Consider the following 15245-nt stretch of genomic DNA (forward strand, 5'->3'; position numbering starts at 1 on the left):
ATTTGTGGAAACTGACTGGTTAATTTCCATCATTTCAATAATTAATCATGATGATCCATCTGTTCTCTTGCTATTCACTCTCCGATATGCTTCTATGAACACGGTGGGCCACTTTTTAGCTCCTTCTCTTTCTCAACTGTCACTCGGCACCACTGCTCAAAATTTCATCGTGGATTTTATCAGTCTCATCACATGTCCTCCATCTGTAGTGGACCTTCTGGACCTGAACGTGGCCCAGAACACTTTTGCGCAGCACAAGCTGACCAACAACAACCAGTTGATGTCCGTCCCGGACGTCATCAACTGCCTGACGACCATCTACGACGGCCTGGAGCAGGAGCACAAAGACCTGGTTAACGTGCCCCTCTGCGTCGACATGTGTCTCAACTGGCTGCTCAATGTCTACGACACGTATGTTTGAATGCATAGTTGGAAACAAAAGCAGTTATCGCAAAGACGCAAATACTTCTGAGGTGCTCTCATCCAAAAAAAAAAAATCTCGGAGAGCAGGGTAGGAAAATGGGTCGGATAATAAGGTTGCCATAGACCAGGGGTGTCAAACTAATTTTTGTCGTAGGCCCTCTCTTGGAGGGCCGTTATGACAGAAACAAAATTTTAAAAGTCAATAATAATGGTTTATTCAACAATTGTTTAAGTTACTGTAATGGGGGGGTTTGGAAACAAGAAAATGCTTACTAGATGTCTCTTATTTATTGCGTATGAAATTTTAAAGTTTTGGTCGAGATTTTCGCATGCATCATGCTAGTTGACATGCTAGATTTGCTTCCGCGGGCCACATAAAATGACATGGCGGGCCGGATCTGGCCCCGGGGCCTTGAGTTTGACACCTGTGCCGTAGACCCTTAGACCTCCAAGACCACACTGCCCTAAAATGGATCAGCTCCATATGAATGAATCGTGTTTCTCTCGTTAGTATAAATTGATATGATTTTTTTTTCCCCCCACGTGTGATTGATTCTTGTGTTGATTTTAAAAGCGGTCGGAGCGGGAAGATCCGTGTCATGTCAATGAAGATCGCCTTGCTGTCTCTCTGCAAGGGCCACCTCGAGGAGAAATACAAATGTAAGTTATGTTCACTCATACACACACACACACACACACACACACAGAAGGATAGAGAAAGTCAGTGCGCTAGTCGTTTTATAAGGGCACTAGCGGACAAAGAGCCTACTCCTAGAGTCTATCAACTAACTGCTCAAAACGGCTTTCCATGCTGCTGGGGTAATTGGATGAGCGACCTCCTACGCTTTACATCATCGTCCTTGTATGTTTATTTGGAGGATGAGCCGGTGTGAATGTATTTGTTTTTTTTTCCTTTATTGCCCTTCCCTCTCCTTGTCCCAATTGTCCGCCAGTGTCACTCCGTCATTGTTTACTTCGGCTCCTTTTCCTCCCCTTTGCACATGCCTTTCCGTCAAATGTTCCCTCGCCGAGCTTCGGCATTCCCACGGCACATTCTATTAGGCTGCGAAGGGGATCATCCACGCCTGATCGCATTTTTCCTCCCTCCCCGCACTCTCGTCGGCTCAGAAATTGCTCCCACACACGCACACACATAGTCGGCTGTGTCAAACGATATCTGCGAGCACATTGGTATTGATAAGTTTGATGTCATAAAGTGGTGTGTGTGGAGAAAGGAAGTCACACACACGCCTTACAGGAATGAGGGAAATGGGGCTGAAGTCAGCTTTAATCAGAGCACAAAGAGCTGTCATGCCCTTTGTCTCAGTTCTTCGTGTGTGTGCGTGTGAGAGATGTCTAAAAGTACCACTATAATCAATCACCGTGATTCTCTTCAAGAGGAAAGACTCTTGTGAGAGGTTAGCATGGTTTAGTTCATGCACTCTTTTGTAGTTTCTATCAGAAGAAATGTGAGGAGCGCACAATGGCCTTCTATTTTTGGAAACGTGATGTTCTCTTGTGAATTTATATTTAATACAGATCAGATGGGTTTCTGTTGAAATTAAGCTCAATGAACTTAGCCTGGCAACAAATGGGCCAGTGTGGCATGGCACTTTTTTTTTCCTTTTCATTAGCCCGTTGTTCAGTTATGATTGCACCCATGAAATCTGCCTGGCAACAAGGCAGGCAGCATGACTGGTGAAAACTATTCCCACCCACCCCAATTTTTCTTTGGTGACAGGTCGAATTTTGCCTGCTAACAAGTTGAGGACTGCTGATATATTGCATTTTCATCCATTTGACCTGTGATTTTTGCCTAGCAACATGTGACCATGGATGCAAATGATAATTTTCTTCATTGGCTTTGGTGGCCGTCAGAATTGAGCCCGATAAAGTCTACCTAGCAACAAGTGGGCGTGCCTACTATGTGACAATTTTCTATTGGCCTATGGGGCCAAGGAGAAGTTGTGATCGGGCTGTCCGTCGTTGACCACACACAATTACATTGCACATGTTGAATAAAATTCACATCAGGACTCCAGCGAGGACAAACGCAACAGAAAATGGGAACACGGAGAAGATCCTCTCGCCTTGTAACTTCCTCCGTCCATCCCTCCGCAGATCTCTTCAGTCAGGCGGCGTCAGCGGGAGAAACATGTGACCAGCGGCAGCTGGGCCTCCTGCTTCACGAGGCCATCCAGATCCCCAAGCAGCTCGGAGAGGTGGCTGCCTTCGGAGGCTCCAACATCGAGCCCAGCGTGCGCAGCTGCTTCCAGCACGTAAGGACGCGGCATGTTACAATATACGAGTTACGCTGGCGTGCCGTGCATTTAAAACAAAAAATAGTAGACTAACAAAAAACAAAAAAGGCCCTCAGATTGGAACATTTATGCTGCATACTGGAGGATGCTTTGTGGGATGCGAAGCGGGGAAATCAATTGACTTCACCCAAAGTCAAGTGGAAGTAGCAGACAGTAGTGGAGCGTCTTCATCACTGCTCATTTCTATTCCGCCGCGTCACCACCTCAAAGCCGAAGGAGGACTAGAATATTGAAGACGTGTTGGCCAACCGCACAGCCGCTCATGGCCTGCGGTCAGCTGCCGCCTGTCCTCCCCGCTGCTTTACGACAGCCAGCGAATCAATTTAGCAGCTTTATCATTGGATGTTCCTGGCATTTAACGATGTCTTTATCCCCTCGGGGATCTCACATACATTCCTCTTTCTCTCACTCCCGCGCTTGCTCTCGCTCTCTTCCGCCACGGTTTCATTTCCGGGAAGTGGGCATTTAAATTGGGGTGATGCGATAAATTTCTTTTTTTTTTTCTTCCTGTTGATGCACACGCGCAAAATAAATAGCACGTTGGCTCCATCCCGAATTGGCACGCCAGATGTGCTGCAGTCGTGCATAAGTCGGTGCCTTGAAATGTTTTGCACACACACAAGCGCAGGCCCTGCGTGACACCTGTGTCTGTCCCGTCAATGACGTCCTATCCCTTTGCTTTAACGATCTCATGATGAATGCATAGCACAGCTATAAATTTGGCTTCCATTTAACCGTCCATAAGTCTTATCGGGGGTCACCCCCTTCACGCTGCGGTAGCTTGTTTGTAAACATCGTAATTCTATACTTATGACTTAGATATTAAGTCAAAGATATTGATAGTTGGATTGTTTTTTGTTTTTGTTTTTTCAATTTGTCTGCGTGAAGATTATTTATGATTGAGTAATGTGGACACTGCATAGCGAAAACTGCGGTGTGGCTGCTATTTTTTCATTGGCCTTTGGGGCACTTATTGAGCCCATATGATACCGTATATTTTTTTCCCCCTTTCTTCTACTGAATTCACTTTACAATGCTCAATTATATATGGCAAGTACGGAAAACATGCTGAAAGTTGAAAAACTGCCGTGCTTATTAAGGAGTATCAACGATAAAAGATTCATAATTGAGTCCGTTGAAAGGTACTGCAACATTTTGTTGCCCTTTTGTTGATTGTCAGTGTCAGAAAGGTTATGTTTGATTTTTTGGGGGGATGGGCCAGGGGGCAGGAATTCTTCCCTGACATTATTATGAACAGCCTTCTCGGATTGGTTCACTTTCGTCTTCAAAAAAATAAGCAAAATGTGGTCAATCTCAGTTCTTCAAGGTTTACAACACTCTGTCACGTGTTAGCATTAAGGTAGCATTCCCAAAGGTAAAGTTATTTAGTTGCTTTAAATTAAATACACATCGTATAGGTCTCTTTGTTTGATGTTTAGTTTGGCAGTAAACTTCAACTGGAAGTGACAATTAATAGCCTGGAGCTTTTTTTTGTTTTTGTCATAACCCTGACAAGTTAACTAACACGGTTTGTCCATGTCCTCCTTTGTCTGGTAGGCGACCAATAAGGTGGAACTGGAGCCCAGGCAGTTTGTGGACTGGATGCATATGGAACCTCAGTCCATGGTGTGGCTCCCCGTCCTGCACCGAGTGGCGGCCGCCGAGACGGCCAAGCATCAGGCCAAATGCAACATCTGCAAAGAGTGTCCCATTGTGGGCTTCAGGTAAGCGTCTTGCACTGAGCCGGGAGCTTTTTGTGAAATGGAGGTTGCGTGTTTCAGTGTGTCTGTGTGTCTGTGTGTGGGTGGGTGTGTGGCTGTGTGGGTGTGCGCAGTTCAAAGGCAGACACGCACACACGCTGGTGTTTGCTGATAATAATAAAGGGCAGCTCTGCTTTGGTGGACATTTATCTAAATGTCAGCAGAGGCCAGACCACTCACTAAATATCACTTAAACCTCCACAGGGTTTGAACATTCACACACGTTGTTGGCCAACAACCCATAACACACACGCACGTATTGTTCTGGTTCGATTATTTAATTTCCATTGTGAAATTGTAACATCGTGCCAAGATGTCTGTGTGGCGAACTGGTCTTCTTTCAACCGAAAAACAGAAAAAACGTTTGAATCAAGTGCCTCCGAAGTCATGTCACTGATCGATGACAGAAGCAAGGAGATTGCGGAGTAAACGTTGAGGAAATCACAGTCTCAGTTTTGGACCAGGTTCGGGGAGCTTTTTCAACCGAAATTTAGTTTGCTGTTGGCGGTTGAAAACGAACCAATTGAGTATCTGAGACATACATAAGGAACAAAAAATACAGTAAATTTACGATATGGGGCTTGGACTATCGAGATTTTGACTGTCTGTGGCTTTCAAAGGCAGGGCCTTCCCGGTGAGTGACGTGGGCGTCGCCACACGAGAGCCCAGAAATGGTTGGTTCAGTCAGTCTGCATGTTGCGTGACCGTGTGAATTGCTTCCATATCAGTTTATAAAATGAGCTCAAATTGATACATGACCAACTTTTCACCTTTGCAGACATACTGTCGTGTTACACATTGCACTTGAACTCTCGACATTCTCTCTCATGAACCCTTTCAGGGCCAGCGGTTACTACAGTGGACAGCTTATCACGTTATGAGGTTACAGGGTGCATGAAAGGGTTAATAAAGCCTCGTCGTTTCTATCATGCCAACTTGAAGATATTCTATAAATAGACCTCAGTGCTGGCCCTGAATTTTTGTGGCACATCTAGCAGTGGTGTGTTTGTCGGTGAGCTTGAGACTCAAGGTGGCGTGTGGGCCCATCCCGCTCTGAAGGTAACTGAACGCCTCCCCCTCATGACTAGATGCAACGCATAATGGTGTCTTTGACTCGTGCGAAGCAGTTCTGCTCTGTGATATACGATGTGTGAGGGCTCATCCGTCAGCCAAGTCCCCGCAGAGGATTGAGATAAAGGACTCCGGCTATTATGTCCCTCTTTTTTTTTTTTTTCAAGCCACTAAATGGCTTTCTGGGTGTGCCTGACCAGAATGGAGGTGTTGTTCTATTGAGGAGCGTTTTGAGCGGAAAATGCAATTGTCTGTCACTCTGTCAGTGCTTGTAAGATGCTTTTGTTCGGCTCTGTGCCCGTGTGGATACACGTGCAGGGTGGCCGGGACATGGCTGCACCAGCCATGTCTTTTTTAAGAGAACATCACAATTGAATAAGATACGTCTTTATTGACATTAATTCCAAACATTTTTGTTGTCCTATCTGTTCTCAAGGTGTACATTTTTTTTAAATCACTTTAATGGCCATCTGAAAAAGAGTTGACAACTCATCTAATGTCTGCAAATAGCCTGACCTGTCCTACTAACACTCCTTTTTTTTTTTTTTTGTGCAGGTATCGCAGCCTGAAGCATTTCAACTACGACGTGTGTCAGAGCTGCTTCTTCTCCGGGCGCACCGCCAAGGGCCACAAGCTCAATTATCCCATGGTGGAGTACTGCACGCCGGTGAGACGCAAACACATGCACATTTTTGGGACAAAATGGCACATTTGTAATCATATAATGCAGCACAATTTTATTAACTACTCTGACTAAAATTAAGCTGAAAGGGATTCAAATTCATTAATAGAGCTGCCGTGGCGCTTTAAATGTTTTCGCTTACCGTTTCATCAATACTGATGACCGCCTCTGATCGAATTCAAATTTCCCTGAAGAAATCATGAAATAATACTCATTTTTCTTCTATTTGTCGGGGAATGCAATTTCTGTGCAGCGAGAAGAATGTAATCAAAGGTACATTTGTGAAAATAAGCCATGGCCTCTTTGTAATTGAGCTTCAAATTAGGCAAACTAATTCCAATATATCAAACGGTTCTGTTTTTTAAATATATCTGCTTTTTCAATTTTGAAAATGCAATGAATTAATGGCTGCGGCTAGATGAGCCTGTGTCATTTTGCTTCCTCGTCTTCGCTCCTGCCGCGCTGATGAGCTTCTCTCTTGCCAGTGCACGCGACGGGTAGCAATCAGTGCGCCGACGTTGGGGAGAGTATTTGGTCTGGTGACAGCAGTCCGGCAAGCCTGACGAAGTCCGCTGATGGAATCAGGGGAAGGGGGGAAAAAAACAAAAAAAACAATACGTGACCTCCTTGAGCAGTCGCCACTTGTCACTGCCACGGAAGGAAAAGTGTGCGATGAGATTAATGGAGAAGGAAGACTTGTTTTACAGAGTGGGCCGTCTCGGCGTTGACCTCTAATGCAGTTAAAATCGATACTTGGACCATTTCCTATAACGAGGAAATGCACAGAGAGACTTGAGCATAAAAACAAAACGTATAGCATATGTTAGCATTACCATTAAGCTATAGGCTATACTAAGGGGTTGATTTGAATACACATGGTGCAATTCTCTTTGTTTTAGGTTTAGTTTGACAGTTAACTTCAACTAAGTGGGAATAAACAGCTAGAAGAGTTTTTTTAAAGACTCTTCCAAACTACTTGATGTGGGAAGACAGCTGAAGACTTCCATTCCCGTCAAATTTGAGCGATACATATTGCAGCCCCCACTGTCTCCCCCATTGAAATTCTGTAACCCTTTGTCTCCGCTAGACGACATCAGGCGAGGACATGCGAGATTTTACCAAAGTGCTGAAGAACAAATTCCGCTCCAAGAAATACTTTGCCAAGCACCCTCGACTGGGGTACTTACCGGTCCAGACCGTCCTCGAGGGCGACAATATGGAAAGGTGAGTGCCACAAAAAGGGTTCTTCTTAAAAATGACCAATGCAGCCACAGGCAGAACTGTCACAGTGGTTCCCACAAAGTGGAAATTCAGAGTTTAATCAACTTATATTATCGTTATATCAAAGGCCGCACAGCTAATCAAATTCTAATTGACATCACAAAGTAGTAGAATGCAATTTTTAAATCGCAAAGACTGTCATTTTGGAAAATTTAAAAAAAATTGCATTTCGGTCAGTTGCTCTGCTTTATTTTTTTAAATTAATATTTTTAGTATTTCCCATGATAAAAATTGCACTGAAATTCATGGCCAACCACCTTTGCATTTTGTAGGTTGCACTGTGGCGTATGGTTGATGAAACAATAAAAAGAAAAAATGAACATCTGGCATTTTCATAACAAATATCCTCACACCCCCATGCACCAGCAGATGAGGAGCGTTCCATTCCCCTCTTCTCTCCTCTCCCGTGTCTTTGCTTAATTATGCCTCGGCACAATGTTTGTTGCAGCTGCACCGGTGCTCTCCTTAATGTAGAACCGGCGCCAAGGCTGATTCATATCGTCACGCAGCAATGTGTGAACAAAAAAAAAAACAGGAACCCAGTGAGAAGCCTTTAACTTTTACGATCATGTGCTACCGAACCTACCTTATTTCCCTCTTTCCCTCACCTGCTGTGTTTTGTGAGGCACACTGAGTAGACTTGACCCAGATATGTTTTGTGATACCCCCTCAACACCCCCCCCCCCCTCCCCCCGTCCTCTTACAGTCCCATCACCCTCATCAGCATGTGTCCGGAGCAGTACGAGTGAGTATCTACAATCAAGTACCGGAATGTCCTTTAATTTATTTTGAGTACTCATTTATTTTATAACAAACCACACGTCGTCCGGGAGCTTTTTCCCGCCTCACCTCAACTAAAGCCATGCATGACTTGCATGTTGCCTACCTGCCTGACTCATCCACACTTGACTGTGCACGTGACGCCAACATCTTTGCTCACTTGCTTTCCTTAAAGCAATCCAAGCAGCGGCTGTCGAAAGCCTTCCGGTCTCCTTGTAGATCATCCTGTTCCCCCATTCCTGTTTGCGCGATGACGTTGCGGATGGTCGTGCTCGGTTGTGGATGCGCGTGTGTATGTATGTGTGTGTGTGTGCGTGTGTGTGTGTGTGTGTGTGTGTGTGTGTGTGCCTATGAATCCTTTAAATGAGGTTTTGGTCGCTCACCCAAACTCATTCATCTCAATTACACCATTCGTCTCCAGGCTGTCCCAGTCACCTCACTTATCCCATGATGACACCCATTCCAGGATAGAGCAGTACGCCAGCAGGTACCCCGCCCTCCCACCTGCCAACATTTGAGCATTCCATATATCGTCCTAATCCATAAAGCAACATAAATTCATTGGTTTGCATTGGAGTTCGGTCCTGATGTCGTGGACTAAATGATGAACACTAAGTTACGGCGGTTAGCCAAGCCTGCCGTCAACTAAATACCTATGTATGTATGTAAGTCTTGAAACGTCATCTCAGGACAGTCATAAACCCCTGTATCTTTTCTAGTGTTCCTACTGGATCTCCAGTTTTTGCATTTTGTAGTGTGAACCTAGGATTGTAAGTTGTGAAGCACCACTAGTTTTCTAATGTAACACCAAACATTTTAGACATTCATAGTCTGTATACAGAAAAAAATCAGTGGACTGAGTAGGGAGACTTGTGGAACGCCACCATTAATCTATCTGCAGGGAGTTGCTAGAACAATCTTTCCTGTGTGAATAAAGAAATGTTTTCAGCTAAAGAGTCAGGACACAATTTTAAACCAATACATATTCCAAGGGGAATGCTGCATTTATCCCCCCCCCCCCCCCTCCGACTAGAAGAGAGAAAAACAGCCATTACAAAGCCTGTTATATTAGCAAAATGTAAAACATTGTCAAGATGTTCCGACAAAGGACCACAGAGATGCACAACATTTGATTTTTTTTCATATTATGGCAAGAGAAGTATGCACGATGGCATAATTGGTATAATTTAAAAAAATTGGTGTTGTTTTTTTTTTCATTTTACTGCAAGATCATTCTGCATGATGACATAATTGGTGCAATTTTTACCACTCTGTAACAAAAACGAGACTCACTTCCAACCATTTCAAGTGCATTAGGAGGAGTGTGAAGTGTTTGCCTGGTGACTTGTTGACATCGATGCTCAGATCACATGTCCTACAGAGCTGGCTTTCGGCTAATTACGTCATGCCGCGGTGCGCTGCATCGAACCCCCGGCCAACTACGCAGTGGGTGATGGCTTTCGCTTAATCATCAGCCACCACATGTTCATCCACGCTGGGATTTGTCAGATTTCATTCCACAGATGTAATAGAAATTTACCAGAACGGTCGACTACCTATGATCAAAATGATGATGTTTTTGTCTTCGAAGCAGCTTTGCATTTTGTAACGGCTGTCCCAAGACTAAATTAGGCAACTCTTGGTGTTCGCCGGTGTTTATAGGATCGTTCTGCTAATTTTCTGCCAAATGTTACATTTCATCACAAAGAAGAGATTGTGTCTGTGACAGAGTTTCAGTAATTACACGCTTACATCGGGAAAAACAGGCTCATTAGCGACTCCCCTCTGGATCCACATGCTCTTATTAAATTGCGCTAGTAGATATTTGTAAGAAAACAACCCTCACAATTGGAAGGGTTCTGCATCAAACAACCTTGGAATTCAAGCCCAAAGTTGCAAAGACAGTATCAGAAACAGCTGAAGGAAGGCGCTACCCCCAAAAAATACATATTGCCTTTGGATAGTCCACTGGTGTCGCTGCTTTAGAATGCCTCATCGTTGGCTGTGAGTGTCTGCATGTCACGTTGATAAAGGCGGAAGTGTAGCGAAGGGGGATTTTATTTCTTCGAAGTCCCACTAGGCAGCCATCGTGTGGATCAGTGTTTGACCTGGCATGGCTAGCCTGAGAGTGCCTCGTCATTGCCATGTGGAAAAGCCATGTACAGTGATCACAATTACGGTGGTTGTCTTTTTTACAGTGTGCATCATCCATGGAGGTTGGATAAAGTTGCGAGCCTATTTTTGACAAAGTATAGAAACTACAGATATGTTTTCAAATGTTCGTAAGAACAACCAATATGCTCGATTAATGCAGTTAGCTGAAAAATGTATTTCAGTGCCACACATGTCCCGTTCCGTTATTTCCTTTGACCAATTGTGATGACATTTCGGAGCGCGGATGTTGAGTGATGATGTTTGTCCCTCAGGTTGGCACAGATGGAGAGGTCCAACGGATCGCTGCCTACAGACAGCAGCTCGGCTACAGGAAGCATGTAAGAGCTCTTTTTTTGATGGATAACTTATCTTACTAACCTTAGTAGTGTATGTCAATGTGGAAAAAAAATTATTTTCTCTTTTATGTTCTCATATTATCTCTGATCTATTTTTCTTGATTTAAAACACGTAAACAACAAAAAAAAGCCGTTTTGGAGGGCTCCTGGAACGGATTCATGTCCTTTCAATTATTTTTAAAGGGGAAGAAAACATTGGTTATGTGATTAATGCGATTAAACTTGTGCTCCTAGTCACGGAACAAATTAAACTTGTAAGTTAAGGCAACACTGCAGCTGAAAAGCTATCAAAAGTGTTTCTCCAGGAATTGTCCGAGACTGGAAGGGCTGGGAGTGATTGGGGTGGCGAACAAGTGATTGGTTTCAGCGTACCCTGATAGCAACACTTTATCTTGATCAGACGCGTGGGAGAGAGATGTAAAACTGTGCTGAAAAGTGCTGAACTCTATTTTGTGTGCGCATGCGTACGCCTGCGTGTTGCTCAGCGACCCGAGTGTGTCATGGACCTTTTACCAAACTAGAAGAAAGCACATGATTCCAATGATTAACACCACTCAGTGTTAAAAAGAAATGTCTTATTTCTTATTCTTGTAATCGTTTTTATTGTTATTATGTTTTTTAAAAATTAGCTATTGGATTTATTTGTTGGTTTTAGTCCGTTTTACTTCAAGTCAATTTCATTTTATTTTCTTTAATAGTCCATTGTGTTAATTCAGTTCATTTGAAATTGTTTTAATAATGTATTTATTTATATTTTTTATTTTGTGTTTGAGATAGACTTTTTATTTTGTTTAATCTTTTTTTATTCTGGACCTTTCCCCTCCTTTTTAGTTGATTTTAGTTTTTATTTAATTGACGTTTTTGCATTTCACTTTATTTTTATTGCACATTATCTTTTTCAATTATTCCATTCTTAAATTGTATTAATTTTTTTGTTTTTTATTCCTTAAAATATGTTTAATTTATTGTTCGATTCAAACAACAGAAAATGCCTTTCGAACAAATGGTTTAAAAAAAGAATTGCACTAGTCTAAAAATAATTTTAAAATGTTGAAGACTTGCGCAGCGTGAAGTCAAGCTCTTTGAGGGGATGAGTAGAATGTCATCCTCATCATCACCCTCACCGTCATCCATGTAGCATAGTTTCCCCGCTGGGGCGAGCGCAACCTGACGCCACAACACCTCCACGTGACCTTGGATGCTTTGATCAGCACAAGCCTTCAAGACTGCTGAAAAACAAAATAATAGAGGAGCAGCAAAAGCATTGCTGAGGAAGATGGATTCGAAGTGTGTGACAAACACATTATGCCCGCTCCCACTCGCTTTTTTTGTCTCCTCATACAAACCTGATGCCCATACACAATTGTGCGGGAAGGAGGTGAGGAGGTGGATGATGATGATGATGATGATGATGATGATGGCGAAGGCTGAACAAAAACACCCATCAAACTGCCGTGTTGGGCTTCACTCCCTATTCACGATACAAAGGAAGATATTTTGTAGCGCTGTCGTGAGATACTGTATGACGTCCCTTAAATATAATAGAGCTCCTAATTTGATGAACAGCCAGGCTTAAAAACACAGGATCCAGGCGTCATATTTGATGAACTGCATCAGGAAAGTACGACAAATCACCGACTTGAAGAAAAACATTTAATTCGCCTTCCCTGTTTGATTTAATGTGCTTCTTGCTCGTGGTTTTATGGGAGGGATAATCAGCTTTTCTCTGTGAGTGTGTGTTTGCAACACTTAATTTTGTTGTTTCATGATGTTCCTGTTAATTGTTCATTTAAAAAAGTTCAAGTGCAATGTTGTTCTCTAACCTTCTGTGTCAGTGTGTGTGTGTGTGCTTAAAGTCTCCCCGAAGTAAAAGCAATGCCTTCTAAGTTTTATATGCCACATAGATGAATGATTGGGGAAAAATGAAAAAAAAAACCTGTTGTTTAAAATACAAAATAGTACTTCAAACTTGTGAAAAAGCAAACCGTTCTCTCCGCTCTGAAAAACACCTCTCTACTCAAGTGTCAATCAATTAGCACTTCTCCAACCTGGGAAAAAAAATGGATGCTACTTCATGTAGCATCTTTCTTTTGCCAACGCACAACCCTTGTCATTGTTTCCACTGAGAAAATATATCTGCTTCAAGCGTCCGGGTTGTCACAGGGTTTTTTCCACGCTGTGACAACGAGGCACTCTAAAGCAGCCACCCCAGCCCAAAGCCGCTTCCACACGCTGGCTGTCACATGGGAGTTCATTATTTTTTCCTAATCACTCTTCCATCTTTTTTGCGTGCCATTCATGCACTCACAGCAGACAATGAGGCGCTCTGTGGCAGCCACGCCAGCCACAAGCCCAGTTCCAAATGCTGGCTGTCAAGTCAGAAATTAAAAACAAACATAATCCCCCACATTCTTGCATCTGTCTTTCTATATGTGACTACACACACTCACAGCCATTGTTCCCTCGTCGAGCATTCAGCCAAACTCCCTGAGCAACCTGAGACATGCGTGCGGCAGCCAAACCAGTATCACACCTGTCCCAAACCTGCGATTATCGGGTTGAGATCACCCCTGAATTACGTCCGTGTTGAGTTGCGGCTAGAGGCTTGCTCACATCTAAAACAGTCGTTCACAAATAGCCCAAATATTATGTATGCGTGTTCAAAAGGGAATCCTTAATTAGCAAGCCCGCTGTTTTTGTTGCTGTCCAAGTCAGCAAAGGCCACGACTCTGCGCCGCTCTGTTTTTCACCCCCGCTTTTTAATATCCGTCACTTTGTGGGGACCTAGGGGGGTTTATTGCTTCTTTTTCATATCATCCATGCATCCATTCTACTTTGAATTCCCCTCTGTGTGTTTTGCCAAAGGGAAGGGATACCTTTAAATGGCGAGAAACACACACACACACACATACTCTGTACTGTATGTGCATCAGCGTAGTTGTGTCGTGTATTTCAGCAATCCTGAAAAACCACACATCCAATTGCTCAACAGAAGTTGTATGCTGATATGACATGTTACTTCTTTTTCCAATGAGTAGTCAGTGTTTGTAACCTGAAGGACTGAAGGTGTCCCACTTTATACTCCTGAATTGATCTGTCAGCAAAAAAACACAGTGACACCAACAAAGCACAAATTTATGATGATTGCAAGGCGGCTTTGATATCATAACCTTCAAAAGCACCGCCGGAGTATTTTGTTGAGTTTCCCTTTTTAGTAGAAGATCAGACATTTACTTTTTCCTCTGCTTTTTTTTCTTGTTTCCTCCCTCTCCTGCCTTGCTCGTTCCATTTCTTACTGTTTCTTTCTCTGCCGCTTGCTTTGTTGTCATTTAAACCCGCCTTCATGCCGACATAAAAGCAGCTTGCTAGAATTAGCGTAGATGCTAGGGTAGTTTTGAACTTTCAAGTAACCGCTACTTCAGCACACAATGAGCACCAATACCTACGAACCGAGCATACAATAATCGTCACGGGCATTTAGACTCTCTGCTCAGTGTGCTTAATGTATATTTAAACAACATGATAGTGAGAGTTTACTAGATTTGGTTTAGCTAGCTAGTGAGTGAATAGCTAGCTAGTGATTTAATTGTACTTTGTAACGATTGTAGCATCTCATCTCACAACTGACGTAATTCCGTTCTGTATTTTCAGATACAGTTGAACTAGTTGAAGTTTGCCATTGCTTTTTTTTTTTTTTGGAGTGGAGGGTGGGGGCGGGGGTGGCGCGGTTATTGTTCTTTTTATGTTGTTACTACCCCGTGGAGCCTGTGCGGGAGGCATCAGCCGACAAAAGTCAATGGATGCAGTTTAACTGCAATAATGATGCAAATTATCTGAATGCCCTTAGAGGAGGCACTTCAAGTGCCAAAACAACAAACTTCCAATTGTATGAATTTGTAATACTTGTGCAATTCGGCAATGACCAAGATGGTATGTTGCACCCATAGTATGTGGCAGGACGAGCCTCAAATTGTTCGAATGAAAGCTTTGTGTGAAGTGAGGTCAGCTTTTTAAACGCGATATCTTTGAATGTTCATGTATTTGAGTGTTAATCTGGAAGAAAGAAAAAAAAACATGGCAACACTCTCGTCAGATCTGATACAGCGTGTAAACAGATGGACTAAAAGCACATATACACAAAAAAACCTGCATGTCTTTCTACTATCTCTCCAGCTCCAACCTAATCCTCCCATCTGCCCCCATGCACCTGCACTAAATCCCCCTTCATTCCATTTTATCAGCCAAATGTGCTGCTGTATTTGCGGGGTTTGTAGAGCTTAAAGCAAAGCTGTGCCAAAATAGCTTCATGTAAAATTGTGAACCTACTATATATATATATTTTTTAATCCGTTTGTTGCTTTACACGCTTGGATGGCATTTTCTACCCCCTCCCAAAAAAAGTCACTTTATATTACCA

At 43.1% G+C, this 15245-nt stretch overlaps 1 protein-coding gene across 6 annotated transcripts in view; it reads left to right on the forward strand.

The window, feature by feature from the left end:
- The window catches only part of utrn (utrophin), a 90272-nt gene that overhangs the window by 69814 nt on the left and 5213 nt on the right, over positions 1-15245 (forward strand). For 3 of the 6 annotated variants that reach the window (XM_052053484.1, XM_052053483.1, XM_052053488.1), the window contains 9 exons: positions 210-411; positions 998-1083; positions 2545-2702; positions 4302-4468; positions 6131-6242; positions 7345-7481; positions 8245-8283; positions 8740-8805; positions 10745-10810. In XM_052053484.1, coding sequence (XP_051909444.1) covers positions 210-411; positions 998-1083; positions 2545-2702; positions 4302-4468; positions 6131-6242; positions 7345-7481; positions 8245-8283; positions 8740-8805; positions 10745-10810 — 1033 coding nt within the window. The remainder of the gene's footprint in view (positions 1-209; positions 412-997; positions 1084-2544; positions 2703-4301; positions 4469-6130; positions 6243-7344; positions 7482-8244; positions 8284-8739; positions 8806-10744; positions 10811-15245) is intronic. The other 3 variants (XM_052053486.1, XM_052053485.1, XM_052053487.1) reach the window with 3 other exon arrangements.

The sequence above is a fragment of the Hippocampus zosterae genome, chromosome 19 (genome assembly GCF_025434085.1).
Source record: "Hippocampus zosterae strain Florida chromosome 19, ASM2543408v3, whole genome shotgun sequence".
Lineage (NCBI taxonomy): Eukaryota > Metazoa > Chordata > Actinopteri > Syngnathiformes > Syngnathidae > Hippocampus > Hippocampus zosterae.